At 32.0% G+C, this 19,271-nt stretch overlaps 1 protein-coding gene across 4 annotated transcripts; it reads right to left on the reverse strand.

The window, feature by feature from the left end:
* Positions 1 to 3,427: 3,427 nt before the first annotated feature.
* Positions 3,428 to 19,206, reverse strand: LOC148609932 (uncharacterized). Of its 4 annotated transcripts, none has more exons than XM_088541528.1 (16): positions 19,121 to 19,206; positions 17,849 to 17,904; positions 17,115 to 17,432; positions 14,828 to 15,199; positions 14,013 to 14,105; positions 12,818 to 12,871; positions 11,771 to 11,896; positions 11,139 to 11,207; positions 9,277 to 9,692; positions 8,637 to 8,784; positions 8,002 to 8,156; positions 6,917 to 7,612; positions 6,400 to 6,490; positions 6,064 to 6,132; positions 4,966 to 5,328; positions 3,428 to 4,428 (listed from the first exon to the last, which is right to left on the reverse strand). In XM_088541528.1, exons 2-16 carry the CDS (start codon positions 17,898 to 17,900, stop codon positions 3,596 to 3,598), a joined length of 3,855 nt encoding a protein of 1,284 aa, XP_088397654.1. In that variant the 5' UTR covers positions 17,901 to 17,904; positions 19,121 to 19,206; the 3' UTR covers positions 3,428 to 3,595. The 4 variants fall into 4 exon arrangements, with proteins under 4 accessions (XP_088397654.1, XP_088397655.1, XP_088397653.1 ...); XM_088541529.1 differs by lacking the exon at positions 19,121 to 19,206 and adding an exon at positions 18,842 to 18,873 and having other exon boundaries at positions 12,821 to 12,871; XM_088541527.1 differs by lacking the exon at positions 19,121 to 19,206 and adding an exon at positions 18,842 to 18,873.
* Between the last annotated feature and the right edge of the window lie 65 nt (positions 19,207 to 19,271).

A 19,271-nucleotide genomic window follows, 5' to 3' on the forward strand; every position in this document is an offset into this window, starting at 1 on the left:
AACAAACCTGGCTTTTGTTCTGCGAGATTGAAGACTCTCATAATGAGAGTGTTTATCATGCCAGTCACTGCACCTGGTGTTTTATTTGTGTAGTCATTGAAGACATACCTTACGGTATTTCTCTGAATCTGCTCAAGTTGGATAATTTGGTTTTGTTTATATGGATCCCAAACTGGCGAGGAGTACTGTACGATCGGACGCACAAGTGATGTGTACGTAAGGCTTTTAATGTGTGCAGTGTTTCATATTTCTACGTAAAAAGCCTAAGGTTTTATTGGCTTTCGCCGTTATATTTTTAATATGTGGACATCAGTCGAGATCACTACTTAAAGTGACACCTAGATATTTGCTGTCTGGTACAATCTCAAGTATGTGGTTATGCAGTTTATGTTGAAATGAATTTAGTTTAGCTTTTTTAGAAATATTTATCTGGATTAAATTTCCTGTGCTATTCTGATTCCCACAGTTCAAGATTTGTGAGATACTTTTGTAATTCATTAGATTAACTTATTTTATTTGTTATCCTGTAAAATAAACAGTCGTCAGCAAAAAGACGAGCTTTACTGGATGCATGCTGTGGCAGATCGTTAGTAAATAATATAAATAGGGTAGGGCCAAATACGGTACCCTGTGGGACACCTGAATCTACAGATAATTTAGAAGATTGAATGTCGTTTAAGATGACCTGTTGTTGTCTGTTTGATATTTTTTTTTATCCAATGAAGATTATTATTTCTAATTCCATAATGGTTTAGTTTGTTTATTAATCTTTCATGCGGCACTTTATCATAGGCCTTTGAGAAATCTAAACGAACTGCATCTACTTGGTTGCCTTCTGATAATGATTTGGCTATATCCTGAACACAAGTAATTAGTTGCGTTTAGCACGAGCGTTTACTTCTAAAGCCATGTTGACAATCACTTAAAATATTATTTATGTCTAGATGTTTCCTGATGTTACATGTACTTGTTAATACATGTTCAAGGATCTTATAACAAATAGCTGTTAAAGATACAGGCCTGTAGTTTATAGCGTTATGTTTGTCACCCTTTTTAAAAATATGTACTACACTAGCCTGTTTCCAGTATTAACATATTTGTGCAACCTTCCATAAAATGCATAAAACCAATGATTCCTTTGTACGAGAGTGGCAATAAACCAAAGAACAATATTGAATTATACCGTGGCATATCACTTATACTATGTATATGCAAACTTGAAAAACTGGTTGACTTTAGATTGAACGAACACCTTTATAATTTTCTTAATGTACAACAAATAGCATACCAGATACATTTAAGTAGCCTATATGTGTCCTCCATAATCAAAAGGCTGTACAGCAGTAAAAAGAACGTCATTCCGACGTCAGTGTCACCTTTTGTAATAGTATCAGGCGTTTGGCACTGTTGATAACGGCAGTTTTAACGTCAAACACAATAAATTGTGAATCGGTGGCAAATTATAGATGCTAATAGATTAAAAGTATGATTCCTTGTATAGTTGTATTAGTTATAACATCCAGAAAATGTCATCTCGAAAGAGGAGTTAGACATGGTAGTGCATGTCAAGCTTTATCTCATCTACCTAAATGATTTGACGAACTATCACAAACTGCCAAAACAGCAGTGATTTTTTACCTACAGTTTGGTAGTCCGGTGCAAGCTGAAACCCAAATTATGAAAAATATGTATTACGATTACAGTGAGAAGTGGACATTCGAATTCTGGCAATGCAAACGTTTAGTCCTAAATTTCTGCTCAAAACAAAGTAGTGTTACACCTGAACTGAGTCTTAATCAATCACTCATTCACGTTGACAGTACGAAACATGTCGGCATTATTCTACATAATAAGTTCTACTCAATTGAGAAAAAAAATGTTTTAGCATGTTGGACGATATGTTCAGTTTGCATATCAGTCATTAAACTAGATATTCATCCGTCTTTACTTGATCCAGTTACATGCAGCACATTACTGCTTCAACTATGCTTCAGTAAATATTTATATGGCTGTGAACTGTGGAACAATTTAACTAGCCATGAGATGATAGTATAAGAACAGACTATTTGGTATGTGTGTAAATACATTCAGTGTCTACCAAAACTAACCAGAACTGACATATGCACATCATTCCGTGGATTGTAATCGGTCCAGCGTGTTATTGAAGAGAAAAAATCTTTTTTCTTTTTGGACGCATATGCAGTATGGCCCCACACCACTTACAGAAAAAATACTTTTCTACTTAAACTGTTACTAAATCGCCAAAAAATGGACAACACATTTCTTCGACCTTGTACCTGATATCGTAAATATCCTTAAAGAATATGAACTACTGAGTTCCATGGTGAACTTCTGATAACATGCGAATTTCCTCGTGTGTGGAAAAAAACGTGTAAATAAAATTGAAGACGTGTGCCTAAAAGAAATATTTAACAACGATATAACATATTCTTATTTTAAAGATGACAGCTTTCGGTATCATAACAGCCAAATGTATAGTTGCATTGTGTGTTTAAATATAAACGGATGATCAAGGCATTCAGCTTTGTCACAAATGCGGGGTTTTCTATGGCACTATTGTGGTTTACACATAACACATTGCTCTTCTTTAACGTCCACGAGGGATATTTCTGGATAGACCTTATTAATGTTGCCCATTTCGAGTTTAATGCGACATTGCACCAAATTGGATACACCAAAATGACACTAACGCTTTTGTCTTGATATGTATGGAAGTACTTGATTGCGAAGTTGAAAAATCATATGTTCTTGTCTGACATACATACACAAATTTTGTTATAAATATTACAGTTAGAGTTCTTTTCATATTTCTTTATTTATTCATTCAAGTACCTGCTTATTCAATATTATCATAAATAATAGACGATGAAATGAATTTCACTACCATTTTTTACATGTATTTGATATTATTCAATATCTTCATTTTCATGTACAGTTGTTTACTGGAAAGCACATCGTTTAGCCAGATCCTTTAATCTCACTTTTCGCTATATAGATAACGTAATTACTATAGACGATTTATGGTCGTCACCATGAACTGGTGGATCATTACAGTATATCCATCTGCATCACGAGAACCGATTGTTTTACGTGTCATAGTTTTCCTTTCATCTTTCGTCTACCCCAGACTTGACTTTTTATGAGCGGCTCGGCAGATGTTTATAAAAATGCAGATGACATTTACCCTACCGGTGCATCTAGTTCATGCTCCCAGTTTTAGTGGATTCATTTACTTTTGATTGTTTGTACTTATTATTTTGGTTATTTTATGATTTCCGCTAGAATCTTGGTTCCCTTGATTACTCTTTTCTAATTTGCTCTACATGCGGAGATAGTAGATAATATATATTGTGATAATTGCTTTTTTTATACTGTTATCTCACGTAAGTGTATTTTCAACCTAAACTGAATTTTTCCAGGATTTTATTGTTTTGATAATTACATATACAAAGACATATTTTTTAAAGAAAACAAATAGGCACAATGAAAAAAACAATGTTATATTTGATATCACAAACATAATTTGTATTAAATACCTTACAAGTAAAATTTGAAATTTCGAGAATAAAATGTTTTACTTCAGTTGTTTATGGTCAACTGTTCTGCTTTGATAGCAGAAAGCGTAGCCATTGTCCCTGTTCACAATTAGCAACCATTTTCGTTTTTCGCAAAAGTAAATTGCAGTTGGGTGCAGCAATCGTTTATTTATTTTTCTCGTTAAAAGCACACTATAAGAACGTCCATCTGATGATATGTGATAAAGTGAACTAGAAACAAAATCAGTCGCAAAAACATTTCCATGGGAATCGGAAGTGACTGTTGTAGGATGCTTCAAAATATTAGTAATAGTCCATATGCTATTGCCTCCTATATCGTAGCAGTAAAGCGATCCTTCGGCACGACACGTATGAACGAGTCTCCCAGCACTGAAATACACTTCATCTGAAGGTGGAACGAAATATGGAATATCAATACCAAGTCCTTTTTTAACTTTGCTTTTGATATTGTATGAATATATCCCTACATTGTCTATCGATACTAAAACAGTATCATTGTCTCTCTTAGCCAAAGTGTAACATTTCCCGTCCATTTTCTCAATTTCGATACTCACGATTTTATTGTTTGAAATACGTAGTATTCGTATTTCTTCTTTCTTTGGAAATGACACCGCAATAATCTCTTCATCCATTACAGCCATGCTAAATGGTGTTGGTGGAAGTTCACACATACTCATTGTGTCTTGTTTGAAATTATAGAAAATTAGGGAACTGCTATCACTGTCTAAAAACAAAAATTCTTCGTCGGACCAGACTGAACAACTTGTAAAGTGAACGGTTTTCCCCGTATTGATCCTAATAGTGGCAAAATGTTCCAACACAACAATACTATGATCAAGGAGTTTACATTCTGCAAATTTAAGACAGAAGACAAACGTCAAATACATGAAGCCAATCTCAATAGTCACCATAGTTTCTTTCGAATACTACGACAATAATAAAGTTTTAAGAATGGGAAAATACAAATACATACAAATCCACGTACACGGCTTGAATATGAAAACACGAAACAAAGATGAGATAGTTCTTGTATAGCCAGCTTTAATATAACATTTAAAGAACCGGCTCCGGTAGGATTGTCAGAAGAGCTTATTCTTGAACTGTTCTTTGAGATTTTTAGGACTGTCCTAAAGCCAGCTGTTTTAACCGTTTCCTTGAAGAGTTAAATCTTGTGTGTTAACCACTGAGAATTGTTGAAGTTTTATCAGTTTCGATTTATGCGGTTTTTGATACGACGCAGAACATCTTCATACACTATTACTGGGGTTATGAATTGAAGCATATAAAACAACCATCAAAATAATACCTATTTTAACTAAACTGGCAATTGATAATGGATGTAGTGATTTAATTAAGCGAAATACTTATAGTTGGCTTTAATACATACCAATGTCATCATTATGTATATCTGCAGATGATTCGAATTTGTTGTTTGACCTTTGTTTGTTTCCTGAAACATGCACCAAGATACTTAAAACCCCTAAATCGCGTTTAACATAATCAGCAATGCGGCATGTTTTGAAAATACGCCCAATGAATTTCTTAAATTCAGCTTCTAAATGGTTAAAAACGCTTGATGGAAAATTTCCAATTATACTGAATTCCTCTAAAGTAGTTTCTATTATTTGTAATTGATAGTCTTTGTTTATTGAGGACACATTTCTACGAAGTGTTTCAAGTATCTCGTCAATATTCCACTCCATTGGCACATCTACCTCAAGGAGAAAGTCGTAAATCGCCACATCTGATGCTAAAGAAAAGAAAAACAATGTTGCAAGGAACTGTACTATTAATGTAAGTTCAATATTAGGTATATAGTGAAATTGCACATGATGTAAAGTTGATTGCAAATAAAGTTCAAATGTAATTTTGCAAACGACTAGTTGATTTTCCTTTTTGTTTTCTTTTATTTTTTTCTTGGGTTTCTTTTGAATTGTTGTTGTTGTTGTTTTTCTATTTTGATTTGTTTTGTTTCGTTTTGAATTTTTTTTTTTTTTTTTTTTTTTGGGGGGGGGGTGGTCTTTGGTTGGTAGTTTTCATGATTGGTGAATGACAAAACGATGTTCATTTGTGCCCACAACCTTAATCTTAACATGGTAATGCAGCAGCATAAATTGGTCATTACGATTCTTGTAATGATTCACAAAATCTAACATTAATGTCTGCAATATTCACCCTGTATGAATTATATCAAATTTGCAATAGTGTATTTATTTAACTTACATTTATGTGCCTTCTGCATTAAAACATCCATTTTTGTTTCAATTTTACCGTTGTCATCTAATCTAAGTAGTGACGTTTTTATTCAATATGTCGGGTCATTGTCGTAGTAGGGGAATATGCTTTTTGCATTTTAGTTTAACACCAAAGGCTTAGTAAGCAGTGTAACAATTGAAAAGACAGAGTCGAGCCCTTTGAAACATTCTACTATTGCGGTAAAATGTTGTTGGTTTCAATTAACGCAAATACAAATACAAATACTTACTGACATTTTTGGAATCAGAAAATATTTCAGTCTTAATATCTATTCCCTCTAATGAATCTGTGAATACCACTAACAACAATGGAAACAATATATATAAGACAATATTAACTGAGGACGAGATTGTTGTTGTATTGTCTTTAATTAATTTTATTCATTTATATTTGTACAGAACATAAGATGTGAGTTCCGAACTATGTACAATGGTTACCTTAGCCTTATCTTTAAAAAAACATCCATTCGATATTAAAATAGGGTGAATGTAAAACGAAATTAGTTCGTAAAACACGTACCAAATACGAACAAAAATGCGAGTGATTTCAGACATTCTATACTTACTTATTTCTTTTTTCTCCTTCATTGACTCAAATTCGCTTCTGTGCCCCTTCAACGCTCTCAGTTTATCGAAAAACCTTTCTTCGTAAAGTTGCTGAAATTTTGCATGTATTATTCAATGCTTTTATTCGGAAACAAATATTATAACTGTTGTTTAAATCTGACACTACCTCAATTATATTTATAATATAGATTTATATTTTCATTCTTAATAAGTCTTATTCGAACTTCATTTAACCTGTAGTTTTGTTAATTGAAGCTTTTATATACAAGTCAAATTGTTGCAAACTACTGCGTTGGTTTTTTTGCCAGTATATCGCCTAGCTGTTTTCTAACATATCACGCAACTTACAATCTGTCTATGGTTTAATATAGAGGATAGCCATTGTCAACTGTTTTAAATTACTTTTCGTTTTCAATTTCATAAAAGAAGCCAATTGTTATATTTTGTTTTAAAAGCATAAACATAAAATATCAGTTGACATTTCCTGCAAAGGAAGGTTTTAGTAAGATAACTTACGTTTTTCGACAATAGAAGGTCTTGTTCACATTCCTCTAACAATTTAGTGTAGTCGTATTTTGAGTCATCGGTCTTCAAATGGCGAATTTCGTGTTCTATTTCACTCCCAAATGTTTTATCTATAAATGCTGACATTCCAATTAGATTCGTTTCTATTTTTCTCCATGTTGCATTGTAGAAATCTGAGCACACTTCTTTTGTTCTTACCAAAGTCAATACTTTGTCCTGGCAATCTCGAACTTGTTCTGTTCCTTTTATGATTGAAGCCTTCATCTCCTTTTCTTTCTGGTCTGAGAATTTGATTGAAGTACACACCGCCATTATACATAATGCTATTGTAAAGTTCACAGTTTTCAAGGTTACATCATCATGGACACTTATGTTGCATATACAATGATGATTGTTTGAATTACATTTCATCAACGGCTTTGCTTCTATGCAGTACAACAACGAATACTGATCTCTTGTTAGACTGCATCGTTCGATTAGTTCAACATGGTCAGTATTACATTGACAACATCGCTTTTTGTTGTGCCAAGCATGGAAGAGTCGATGTTTGTTTTTATTTAAAAAAGATTTAAACTCCTCATTTTTTTGCATGACATGATATTTGATATAGGTTTGCACAACTGTCATTCCAATTCCCATAATCAGTCTCATAAGTTTGTGAAAATTTCTTTCTTCGGTTATCATAAACTGGAAAAAAAGATCCAAAAACCGAAGTGTAAAACAAGAGAAATTCCATGCACGAAACATTGCCGGAAACTTCAAAAGACGTGAAAAAAGACTATTCAAGTGCAAATTAAATTAACTGAAATGTTCATATAGAAAAAAGCAGTACAAACCATACTGAAAACGCAGTAAGTAGTAGAATGTATATGGAACAGGCAGGAGGAGATTCATGCATGTCCAAAACCCATCAATTCCCTTTTATTTTTAATACATTTTTTCTGCCCCTAGAATCACATATACCATCGGCAGAGTCTGATTGTATATGAATTTGCAGCTAAGTATATTATTATTTCATTTTGCTGGTGACCCTAGTCGTCTAAGGTATAATATGTGACTGAAGATTTTTTACGTACCTCGCAATATGTCCTATTGTCTTTCATCAAACAATGTATTTTGTTCTTGACGTATTCATTTCGACTTCGCCCGACTCTTTCTAAAAAATGATTCAGCTTTTTACCAACATTACCAAGCTCGCCTTGAAATTCTTCTTGATCGAAAAGTGTATGACCTAAAAATATATATATGTACAAAAATATAAAATGTTTGAAAGGAAAGTTTTAATATATCTACTCTGCAAGATTTTATCAGAGTTGGCAATTGCTTGGTTTATATATATTCTCCTTGACTTAAACCGACTGAAATGTCTATTTTAACAAGTTTCCGATTTATTTTGATTCAGATAAGACAGGTATCTCTATATACATGCAACAGTATTTAATTTCACTTTCTACATTAAATTTTAATAAACTCAAATCTCAAACAAAACCTTGACATAATTTTATTTTTTTTCTTTCTCATTTTTATTGCAAAATTATCTTTTAAAGCATCCGATTGCTGACCGTTTCTCGCAAATCTCGTTTTGCTTTAATTTATTTGTTTATTATTTTTTTAATCTAGTTTATTTTTGTTCATCTTGGTTTTTTAGCGGGGAACTTATAAAAAAACAACCAATTTATGACATCTTCTATTGCTGTACATTTGAAATTACCCTTGTTCTTCAACATTTTGATTTCTTCCGTTGATAAATATTTGCAGTGTTCTGCTATGCGATATACATTTTCAGCCAACGATTGAAATCTTTCTTCTGTCCACATTGTGTATTCGTCATTAACCCAGTCAATCCATTCTTTGTGAACCTACAATCATTTATCAGACATATTTAGCTATAGCGTCACCTCTTTTTTGTTTGTTTTGTTCAAATATTTGTATTCAGGAGATATATCTTCCCTCCAGAATTTTCCCCAACATGACTGTGTCAAAAATATGTGACAGTAATTTTCGATTGCAAATTTTAAGGATAACTTTTAAAAGAGCTTTTTTAAGAAGGATTTAAAAAGAAAACTTTAAATTATTAATCTTAACCATCTTAAATATACAACACTTTTACAGTCAATAATGTGCTATCTATGATACAAAATCAGCTTACTTATTATGTCCACACAGTAAATTAAATGTAGATATTATCAAACACAATGTAATGCACAACGAAGTGTCATTAAATCATCAAAACTGTCGACTTAGAATTTGTTCATTTTCATATTTTTTTCTAAAGTATCCTTTCCATTCTCACTATCACCGATACAAAGTAATCAAGAACATTAGAACTAAAACATCTTTAAAACACATACCATTGTGATGGCCTCTTTGAATGGTTGTGGTAAAATAAAAACATTTATATCCAATAGTTCGGTAATCGAATCAAAGCTGAAGAATATATCTGATGTGTCTGATGTGTCATAACTACTTGTGTATGATGAAAAAAACAACTTCGACAATGAAACATCGTCGATTATTTTGTAATCATATTTTTCTTCGTCGTCTCCGTAGTTGATATAGTTGTCGTTAACAGCTTTATAATTCAATATTTTATCAAATAACTCTGTTATATGGTTTGAATAGTTCTGCGTATGGATTTGGGTTTCCTTTACTAAACGGTCGTATTGGATACTGAATTCGCTCCTAATTAACGCAGTAACGGTACTGTTTGCTCGTTGGCACAAATATCCTACTAAAAACCATAGTCTTTCCCTCATATCTTTTGTGTCTAAAATGCAATCATATATCATAAGTATGTCGGGTAAAAAACGAAAACTTGAAATAGTGTTAGCAACTATTTCTAAACATATAAGCACTAAAAGATGATCAGAAAGGTACAATTGATCAAAAAAGTATATATATAAATCATTATAAGGAAGTATTCTTGCCACAAAATTTAATCTGTGATAAATTTTTAGTCAGGAAGTAATGACGAAATAGGTTTTTTCAAAGTGCGTCCAATTCTAAATTTAAAAACTACATGGAATCTTCTGTGTATGGCTTCGTAACAGTAGCATTTACATTTCCTTGTCGTTATTATGGTACACTTAATCATATAAACACAGCTTTCCACATTTGTTTTAAACGTTTAGCAGATAAATTCAATAAAATTAAGTATTTCAATACTTAATTTTATTGAATTTATCTGCTACCCAAGAGAGAATGAATCTCATCTGAAAAGTGAAAAATAACAATACGATAAGTTTATTGAACAATTTAAATGCTTAAGTTCGTTAAATGTTAAATGTTTTTAGGAACGTAATTTGTTGATGTCAGTGAATGTAATTAAAAAGATAATTATCAATTTTTTTATGCGTTTTAATTATAGTCAATAACTGTTATCAAACGTAAGAATTGAAATCATTTTCGCTGATATCGGATTTAAACAATAATATGATGTAAAAAATAAACAAATGAAATCAAATCTCACTAAAGAAAATCACCGTTCTCCACCCAAGAAAATATTCGGTCAAAAGATCAACACCGTCGTAAAACAAGAAAATGAAGTTGCGCCAGTTTGAAATCGAATTGCACAAGATGGCATGCCGACAAACAATCTTCTGTCAAGATATTATGTGGCTGTGATAAGTAGTTGCAGAAAAAATAGTATCCCTTTTGACTGCCAAATGACAAAATACATGCTCAACTTCAATACTCATTCATTTAAAAATACAAAATCAGAAGTTAAGAATGCGTGATAGTTTCATTGAATTCCAGAAACTGTTTCAGAAAAGATATAGATTAGAAAATAGATAAAATCCATGTTTAGCTTCAAGAAACCCCAGAAGACATCTTGATGGATGTAAAAAATACAAGTTGCACAATAGCATAAGCTCATGACGAATGTCTGCAAGTTTCGTTCATCAAATTCCATTTAGCGGTTTTGGATATGTTGCAACTGGGAAACGAACGGACGAACAGTATGATCGTTATGTTCCTCCTGATGTCCAAATTGGGACTATGCAAAGAAAAATATTTCATATGAATCCTGATAAAAGTTTTTTTAAGTGTTTATATTCGGCATCAATGAACTCTAAATTTACAGTTTCAACTTTGTTTTTTGAACTTTATATGTATAATAAATCAAGATAGTCATTTTATGGTTAAAATTCAAGTTATTTGTTATTTACAGTACTTATATTTTATATAATATGCCTACTGGTAAAGTACTTGCCGTTTTTGGTTTGTGACAACGAATACTCATATTGGTCCCGTTCAGTTGTACACAAGAGCAAAGATTCTTCTAAAAAGTAAAGAAGGGAATAAACATGTTGACCATGTAAATACGGAGAGTTTTCCTCTCAATAACTTCTATATAATGCAATGTTTTGAAAACTGAATTTACTAACGATGGCCATTTTGAGCTGTCTGTTTGCATTGCATATACACGGGCAGAACTAATCGTAATATTAGAAGATGTTTAGCGTTCTATAAAACCTTGTTTAAACTACTATTTCCATCCGAAATGCATGCACCAAGTCATAATCATTGTGTTTTTTTTTAAATTTCCGGTCATTGTCTTGTCAGACACTTTGTCTACCAGTTCAGTTTGTCATCACCCTTTATGTATCACGTGTTGTCACCTTTGTTCTTTTTATTGTTGTTGTTGTTGTAGTTTTTACAATAACTACTGTTGCTGTTTGTTATGTATATAGTTATATATAATGACGAGGATGAAGACGATAAATAGGAGGAGAAGCATGGGCATGTGACTTAGATCGTCATACTGTTTTTTCTATTCATAGTGCTATATATTTGTGTCACAGGTCCATTTTAAGAATACTGATAAGTTTGAATAAAACTTGCCGTTTTCTTTTTTGACTTTACTTTTATTCTTCCAGTAGTTCTTCCGACAGTGTAATGCAACAACAGCGAGCAGACTAACGATCACTGTTAAAATTACAACTAACCCAACTGCTATAGGGACAGAAACTGTGAGAAATAATAAATAAGGATAAAAAACAACAAAACGCGGTCATGGTTTTGTTCTTGAATTACTGCATGCTTAAGCATTTCCATTGACCCTTTGAGTCTTAGATATTTGTTTAAGACCTTAATACGGCATAAGTATAAAATTTCAAAAACAACATTAAGATTAATGGTACTTTAAGTATATTTTGTTTTGGAGCCAGCTAAAATCTGCCCTGTGGTATGAGGGTTTCATCGTCGTTCATTGAAGACCAATGGGTGGCCTGACATTTTTATCCCGGTGGAGTTGTTATCTCTTTGATCTATTCTTGTTATATTGTACTGATTTAATCAAGTACACTCTATACATACCAGATTATCAAACCAATAAATTGAGGCAATACAGTCGCCTGATAAAATATTATATACATGTAAGACACTCTTTCGCTCTGACAGATTCTTATTCACATATTTCAAAACAAAAATAAACCAAAAAAAATTAAGTACAATAAATATACAAATTATGTTACATGTTACCTTACATGATACTAGATCAAATTTGGTAAAATAATTCTTTCAATTTTTAAGGACCTGCAATTTCTTTTTCACATCTGGCATCATATTTAACTTCGTTCATGAACATACCATTAATAGAAACCAACGCAAAGCTATTTAAAGACGCTTAGTCGCATTAAACCAAAAGATATATTTTTTATCTATGTTTTCTTAGGTAGGTGAAAATCGTATTACCGAAAACACAAGTGTCAAGTTTATTCAAGCAACGGTTTTTGTATTACTTAAATAGCATAATGAGTGGTCAAATAAATCTAAAATCATTACTTTCAGCTTTCCAAAATTGTGACAACAGTAAAAATAAAATCAAATAATCTATTCGGCAAAATAGTATTACCTACACTTTGGAAATGCCTTATGGCCAATACTTACTACTCCCACTATTTGTTGACTGTAATCTAGGGGTTGTGTATTTTGTCCAATTTACTATGACAAAAAGAACATAAAATTCGTGTTTAAATAAAAACAATTTGGTCATCCGTAGGAGTGTTATAGTCGCACAAAAATAACGTATTTTAGCAACCTCTCTCTCTTGGGTACCTTAAAGTTAACATAGTTGTATAAGTGGAATCAAGGAAACAACTATCGAACTTTAAATCAGAATCAATAAATTGAAAAGCAAGGAAGCGAAACTAAGAAGGAAGCAAATACCTAATGCATACATGGAATCATCGAAACCGTAGTTTTGTGAAAATGGGTCTGTAAAATCAAGGGGGCAATAATAAAAACGATGAACGGGATATTTAAAATCGAGACGAAGTCTTGACCAAGAAAAAATAATATCCCAACATAACTTAGAGAATAAATCTAGAAAAGAAGAATAAATAAGCAACCTTGATTCCATACAAAAAAAACCTTTACATGTTGACCAGGTGCACCGATCAAGTAAGCGATTTCCTGTGTTAGTTTCTTTGCTTGCATTCTTGTGATTGATATTGTGTTGTTTGTGTTGTTTGTGTTATGTTTATCAAGTTGAGAAATGTTAATGCTGATAGATATTTTAAGGAGCGGCTTTGTTGGAAAGAATGCGTTATATAAAAAGCCAAAGTAACTCTTTTGTTTGCTATTCAAAGGCACACATTTAACACCGTTTTTGACATTTTTAGTGTTCAATCTTTAGTCGTTTGCTTTTTGTGCGAGACATTATCACATGGCACAAGAAACGGGTCATCTGCCTGCTTTTTTATTGTCCTTTAATTCAAGAGGTTACATTCTAAGTAATCTATGGTGAAATCGAGACGACAATGCATCTAAGATGTTCGCCTATTAATTATTATGCTGTAATTTTCACTCCAGTGTATGTTGTTGTTCTTTCAGATTTTTCACATTTTCTGAAATTTGTAGTAATACCAATTATTTGGGTATTGCTGAGTTCTTAACACAAAAGCTGTTTAGATAGGGCTAACTTAATTTCAGAATTTCTTCTTTCGTTACAATAATATAAAAAGACAAACAGACCGAATCTATTTTTTAATGTTCGCCGAGAGGTACAAAGAGTGTCTTGAAATGAAGTAAGAACTGTTCACTCTTCTTAAGCTAGACGTGTTAGTTTTTGTGCAAGGCATACCTGTTGAATTATCGTTATTTGATAATGTGGTTTTGAAATCGTCTTTCGTCCTTGGTTTGATAATCAAAGTAGCTGTTTCCATCGGAGAGACGCCTGGTGGAAAAAAAACAACTTTGTAAACTATTTAACAGAGGAATGATCAAGTGAGCCTTAAGTTTAATACATTTCAGTCATCAAATAATGTCAGCAAATTAATTTCGACTGAAACCATATAAATTGGATTTTGCCTTCAACTTACTGCAGATGTTTTTTTATACGTCGATTGCTAACACGTTCGACGGTAACAGAAAATTATGGCCGACGAACATGTGCACTGCTAGCAGATAGGATAACATTTTCTTACTGTAAAAACTCTTATGTGTGTGTGTTTGTGCCTGCATCATATTTGCTTGTATTTATTCATATATATTGGTCTATATACATGGTCTGCACTCTAGTAATACTAGTGTATACGTATACTGAGGATTACTAGAGTAAGAATAGCATATCATCATTTGTTTAATCATAGTTTTATACCAGATCGAGTGCATACAGTTTACGCAATGTCTATTTTTGAACTCAAGGTTTGTAATTTCCACTATATCATTTAATCAGACTTTATTCTTTTAACTCAATGCGGTCGAACCAGATGTTGGTTGCTGTTCGAACACAAGGCCTTGTTGACAGATACTTCTCAATAGCAACCCAAAATTCAAATTTATTGCTGCGTTTTGTCACTTTAGCTGATAGAAAATCGTTTTTTTTTTTAAATAGAAGATTTGTTTCTTCCCATATTAAAGCAGTTTTGCCGAATTGATGAATACATAAATACAAACCTTGTTGGTCCATGTAAATGCCAGACGTTTTGGAAAATTTACCACCACTGTACATGTCAACGAAAATCATAGCACATGAATAGAAATTTCGTTTCGAAATGTCAACTGTATAATTTCGAGTAAACATGTTCTCAAAGGGACCACAACTACACGATTTCGGATTACATTTGCCATCTCTGTGGTAACAATTTGATGTACGAGAAACGTATGTAACGCTATCTATAGAAATATTATTAATTAGAAATTCTGCATAATATCCATATGGGTTCCAGCAAGAAAAACATCTAAACTGTACATTTCTCATAGTTCCCGGACCAGATGGAGATGATGATGATAAAACTTCAAACTGTACAGAAGTATCTTCTATTATACCTGTAAACTCAGCAATTCAAATTACTTCGATAGGAATGTATAAAATCAAAATGTAAAACAAATTTAATGTCAGTGGTGTTAAAAAACAAATTGCGGTGTTCTTACGTTAAATACATGACAGAATCAATGAACAAATATTGGATAAGTATGGATAAACATGCAAAATGTAAATCAAACAGTAGACCTGTTCTCAACCAACTCTCAGTTTTAGAGAAACAGAGAATGAGGACAAAAGACGTTAACCAAGCGTTGCAACTTTCATGTTCTTAATACAGCTATAAAGCAAAATTATCGGCACATCATTACTATTGATTTTAAATTTCAATATAGCATCACATTGTCTGTCTTGAGATTCTATACCTTATTTGATATAAATATCGGTTAAACGTCTAGACATTACACTAGGAAGACTAACAAGAGGTTCCCAGGAGCCTGAATTGCTCACCTTGTTGAATTATGCCTTTCAAGTGAAATAAATTAAGCAAGAAGTTATCCAACAACTTTGACTCAAGAAAACTTTGATAGGACTTTCAGCAAATGAAAGTCTAAATCTATCATAGTTTTCAAGACAATGGTCATTTTCTCCTATCAAGGGCAATAACTCTTATAAAAATTTGTCTTTTTATGCCTGAAGACTTTTGTAGATCTACGAATAAGGATCGTTCCAGCTATTGAAAGAATTTGGCTAAACCTAATGGTTTTGGGGATATATGCGAAAAAACTACTGTCTGACCCCTATGTTCTATTTCAGTAACGGTGGTCATGCTTTTCGACAGATCAAAAATCCCCACGTCAGTTCTATGCAGGATACTGCAAGGAACATTCATAACAAGTTTGGTTCCAATTGGTCAAGTAGTTTCAGAGGAGAAGAGTTTTTAAAAATTGTTAATGACGACGACGGACGACGACGGACGCCCCAAGTGATGGCAATATTTCACATGGCTTTCACCCAGGTGAGCTAGAATGGAATTTCCCCACGTAAGTTCTATTTAAATCTATAAATCTTTTTAAGTTTAAAATATTTCATTGCAGATTACTTTTAACCATATTATATTGAGGAAAATAGGTTGTTGGTTTCAAATATGTTATGCAACTGCACATAAACTCTCAAGTACTACTTGTATAAAACTGACACTTGAATGGAACAAATACACAATTATCAATCTGATTTCAAGTGCATGTTTACAGGGATATATTTTGTTTGATTTTCAAAAAGTATAAACAGCTATATCTGAAAATTGGTTTTTAAGTATATTCATATGCCTTTATTTTGGATATATTGTTGTTAATATAAAATGGTAGATCGAATTAAATTCTTGCTCTATTCTATTTGACTATATATAGGCCACCCTAAAATCTATTTTTTGCAACGATATAGGAATGCTGAATATATTTTATTAATACATTTACAGGTGTTTTTCGGAAACGTACTAAAATATCCCTTACTTCCTTGTTAAAAACCTGCTTTTCGCAATACTTATTTCTACATATCTCGTTCTAGTTCAATGAGCTAAAAACTATATTTTAGTGTTCTGTTTTAGAGACTTTAAAATGATTATAACTATATCGAACTTTTTAAAATTTATTATGTGCAAACAAGTTTTAAATGGATGTACAATCGAATTATATTTAATGAACAAGTCGTCTTCCTTTGAACGTTTACTCTACCGGTGCACCTGGTGAATGCACCCAGTTTTTAGTGGAGTCCGAGTTGCTCATATGCTTTTGTTACTTTGTATGTATGATTTTAGTTACTTTATGCTTTTTGTTGTGTATGTCTGTTTTCCATGTCTGGTCTTTGTCCCTGGATTACATTCTTTTGATTACCGCTATAACCTTGGTTCCCTTGATTACTCCTTTGATTTGGTTGTGTGTGTTATTCATGAATCCAAAACATTCATATACAAGTACCAACCTTTAGATGCAGAGACATTTGCGGTATATAATTCAGAATTGTATTTACATTGCCACAATCCGTCATAATTATATATATTCTCTCGATAAACAGTCAAAACCAATGTCGATCTCGAAACGTTATACGATACAAAATTTTCTCTCTGGGGAATTACACAATTGTCATTGTCATAATACAAAGTACACTCTACAATGAATTTTCCTTTGTTGTCAATTATTGACACATTTGAAGTATCTGTTTGTGATGTCCTGCAGACGAATTGTAATTGATTTTCATAAAACTCCCAGGTTAGGCACCCTGTTTGGCAAAAGGATTTTTCTGAAAATTGTACACAAAATTTTACTCGATATGAAAATCACAATATTCACAATATTTGGATCGAGCTAGTGCTTTAGTTTTATTAATGATGACTTGTATATATTATCTTGAGTTTTGGTACGAAACTGTATTTCATTCTTGGCACTACATTGTGCGTGTAGATCGTCCCGTTTGCCTGCTTTCTTATTTAAGTCATGTACTTGGATTGTATTGTATTTAAATTACCCAATTGAAGCATTTTTGCCGATTATATGAAAGTGTTTTGAAACAAATCATTTAATAATATTCAAATAAAAGTTTTCATCTAAACCTTTCGCTATGTCGTTTTGAGGCAATTCAAATGATTTCATTATTTTTTAAATTGATTTGTTTATCATGAATTTTCACAAATCACCATTGGTATTCTAATCACTTACGTTGAAAATATGTCCAAATCAGTACCATTATATATATCCGTGAAATCATCATTTATCTACAATATATATATAATCGATTGATCAAAGGGGGAATTTATTTCATATTGTTTATTACAAATTCAAGAGTTTATCTGCATTTATATTTTAACATTTGTCCTGAAAATTCTTAAGTCATTTCTTACCACCCAAACTTGTTCTCCAAAGCCTTTTTTGCTCAAACACCTTACACCTCACACTCATATGCTTTCTAGTGTTATCATTCTTAATTGTTGGACTTTATATGATTTTCACAGTTGATGATTGAATTGTGTACACAAATGAATCTCAAAAAATTGGTTTTAACCGAAAGTTTCATATTTTAGATACGATTGGCATTAGGGAATTGATTTCCTAAGTAGATATTTTGATTTTTCTTTTGTGTACTTCTTGTATACAAGGTATTTTGGAGTCATATCTTTCCAATGTCTCAATGCAATGCTGTGGTTGAGAGGTGACTACATACTAGAACGTCATTTTTCATTTCTGATTGGTTTTATTATATATTGAATTTAAATATTTGATGAATTATATCAAATGTATCAACTTGACTACTGTCCAGTAAGTTCTTTTTATATAATACTATTTTCAAAACAGATGTTTTCATACTGAACACGAAAATAAGTGTCCCCAAATAATCAGTGGACTAACTCAAAGCAGAAGAAATATGTGAATCACTGAAATGTATACTGGCGCAACAGACACTACGTATGATAAATGTATTAACGCAAAACAATACTTGTCTGGATATTTTGTTTTCTGATACGCATTTTTTTATCGGGTTCAGGTTTTTTTTTTAATAGTACATGCTATATATCCATTATCTTATTTCGTTGTGTGGTTTCACCTAATCATTTCTTAATATAAGTTGCCTATTTTTCTTTCTGGAGTGGCTTGATAAATTGTTAGTGACAGTTTGAATGTATTGAGTTTTGAAACCGTAGGTTTCTGTTTTACCTTTACAAAATTATGCCTTTTATCCAATAAACCTATTTAAAAAAAAAAGAAAGCTTTTGGTTATAGTTTAAAAAAAAATTATACAATACTATAGGCAAAACTAAGGGTAGTATAAAACAATGTCTTCCTATCTGTTTTGTAACATAGGATCGGGGAATTCAATACAATACCAGTTGTCTAAAACTCTTCTTCAATAACAATATATTTGAAGATGTATTTGTAAAATGTAACAGATACGTAGTTACCAAATAGTGATAATATATATTTAATACGTCTTACCTTTAGAAGAAATATTACAAAACGACAATACAACAATCTTAAATGACTCATTACAATTAAAATACTAGGTATATCTAGACATAATTCGACAATTGTTACTAGATGTCAAGAATGATATATTTAAAATTTAAATGCTATCAAACTTGTTTTA

Source organism: Perna viridis, chromosome 8, assembly GCF_037379345.1.
Source record: "Perna viridis isolate PV_CMFRI_1.1 ecotype Kerala chromosome 8, ASM3737934v1, whole genome shotgun sequence".
Taxonomy (NCBI): Eukaryota; Metazoa; Mollusca; class Bivalvia; order Mytilida; family Mytilidae; genus Perna; species Perna viridis.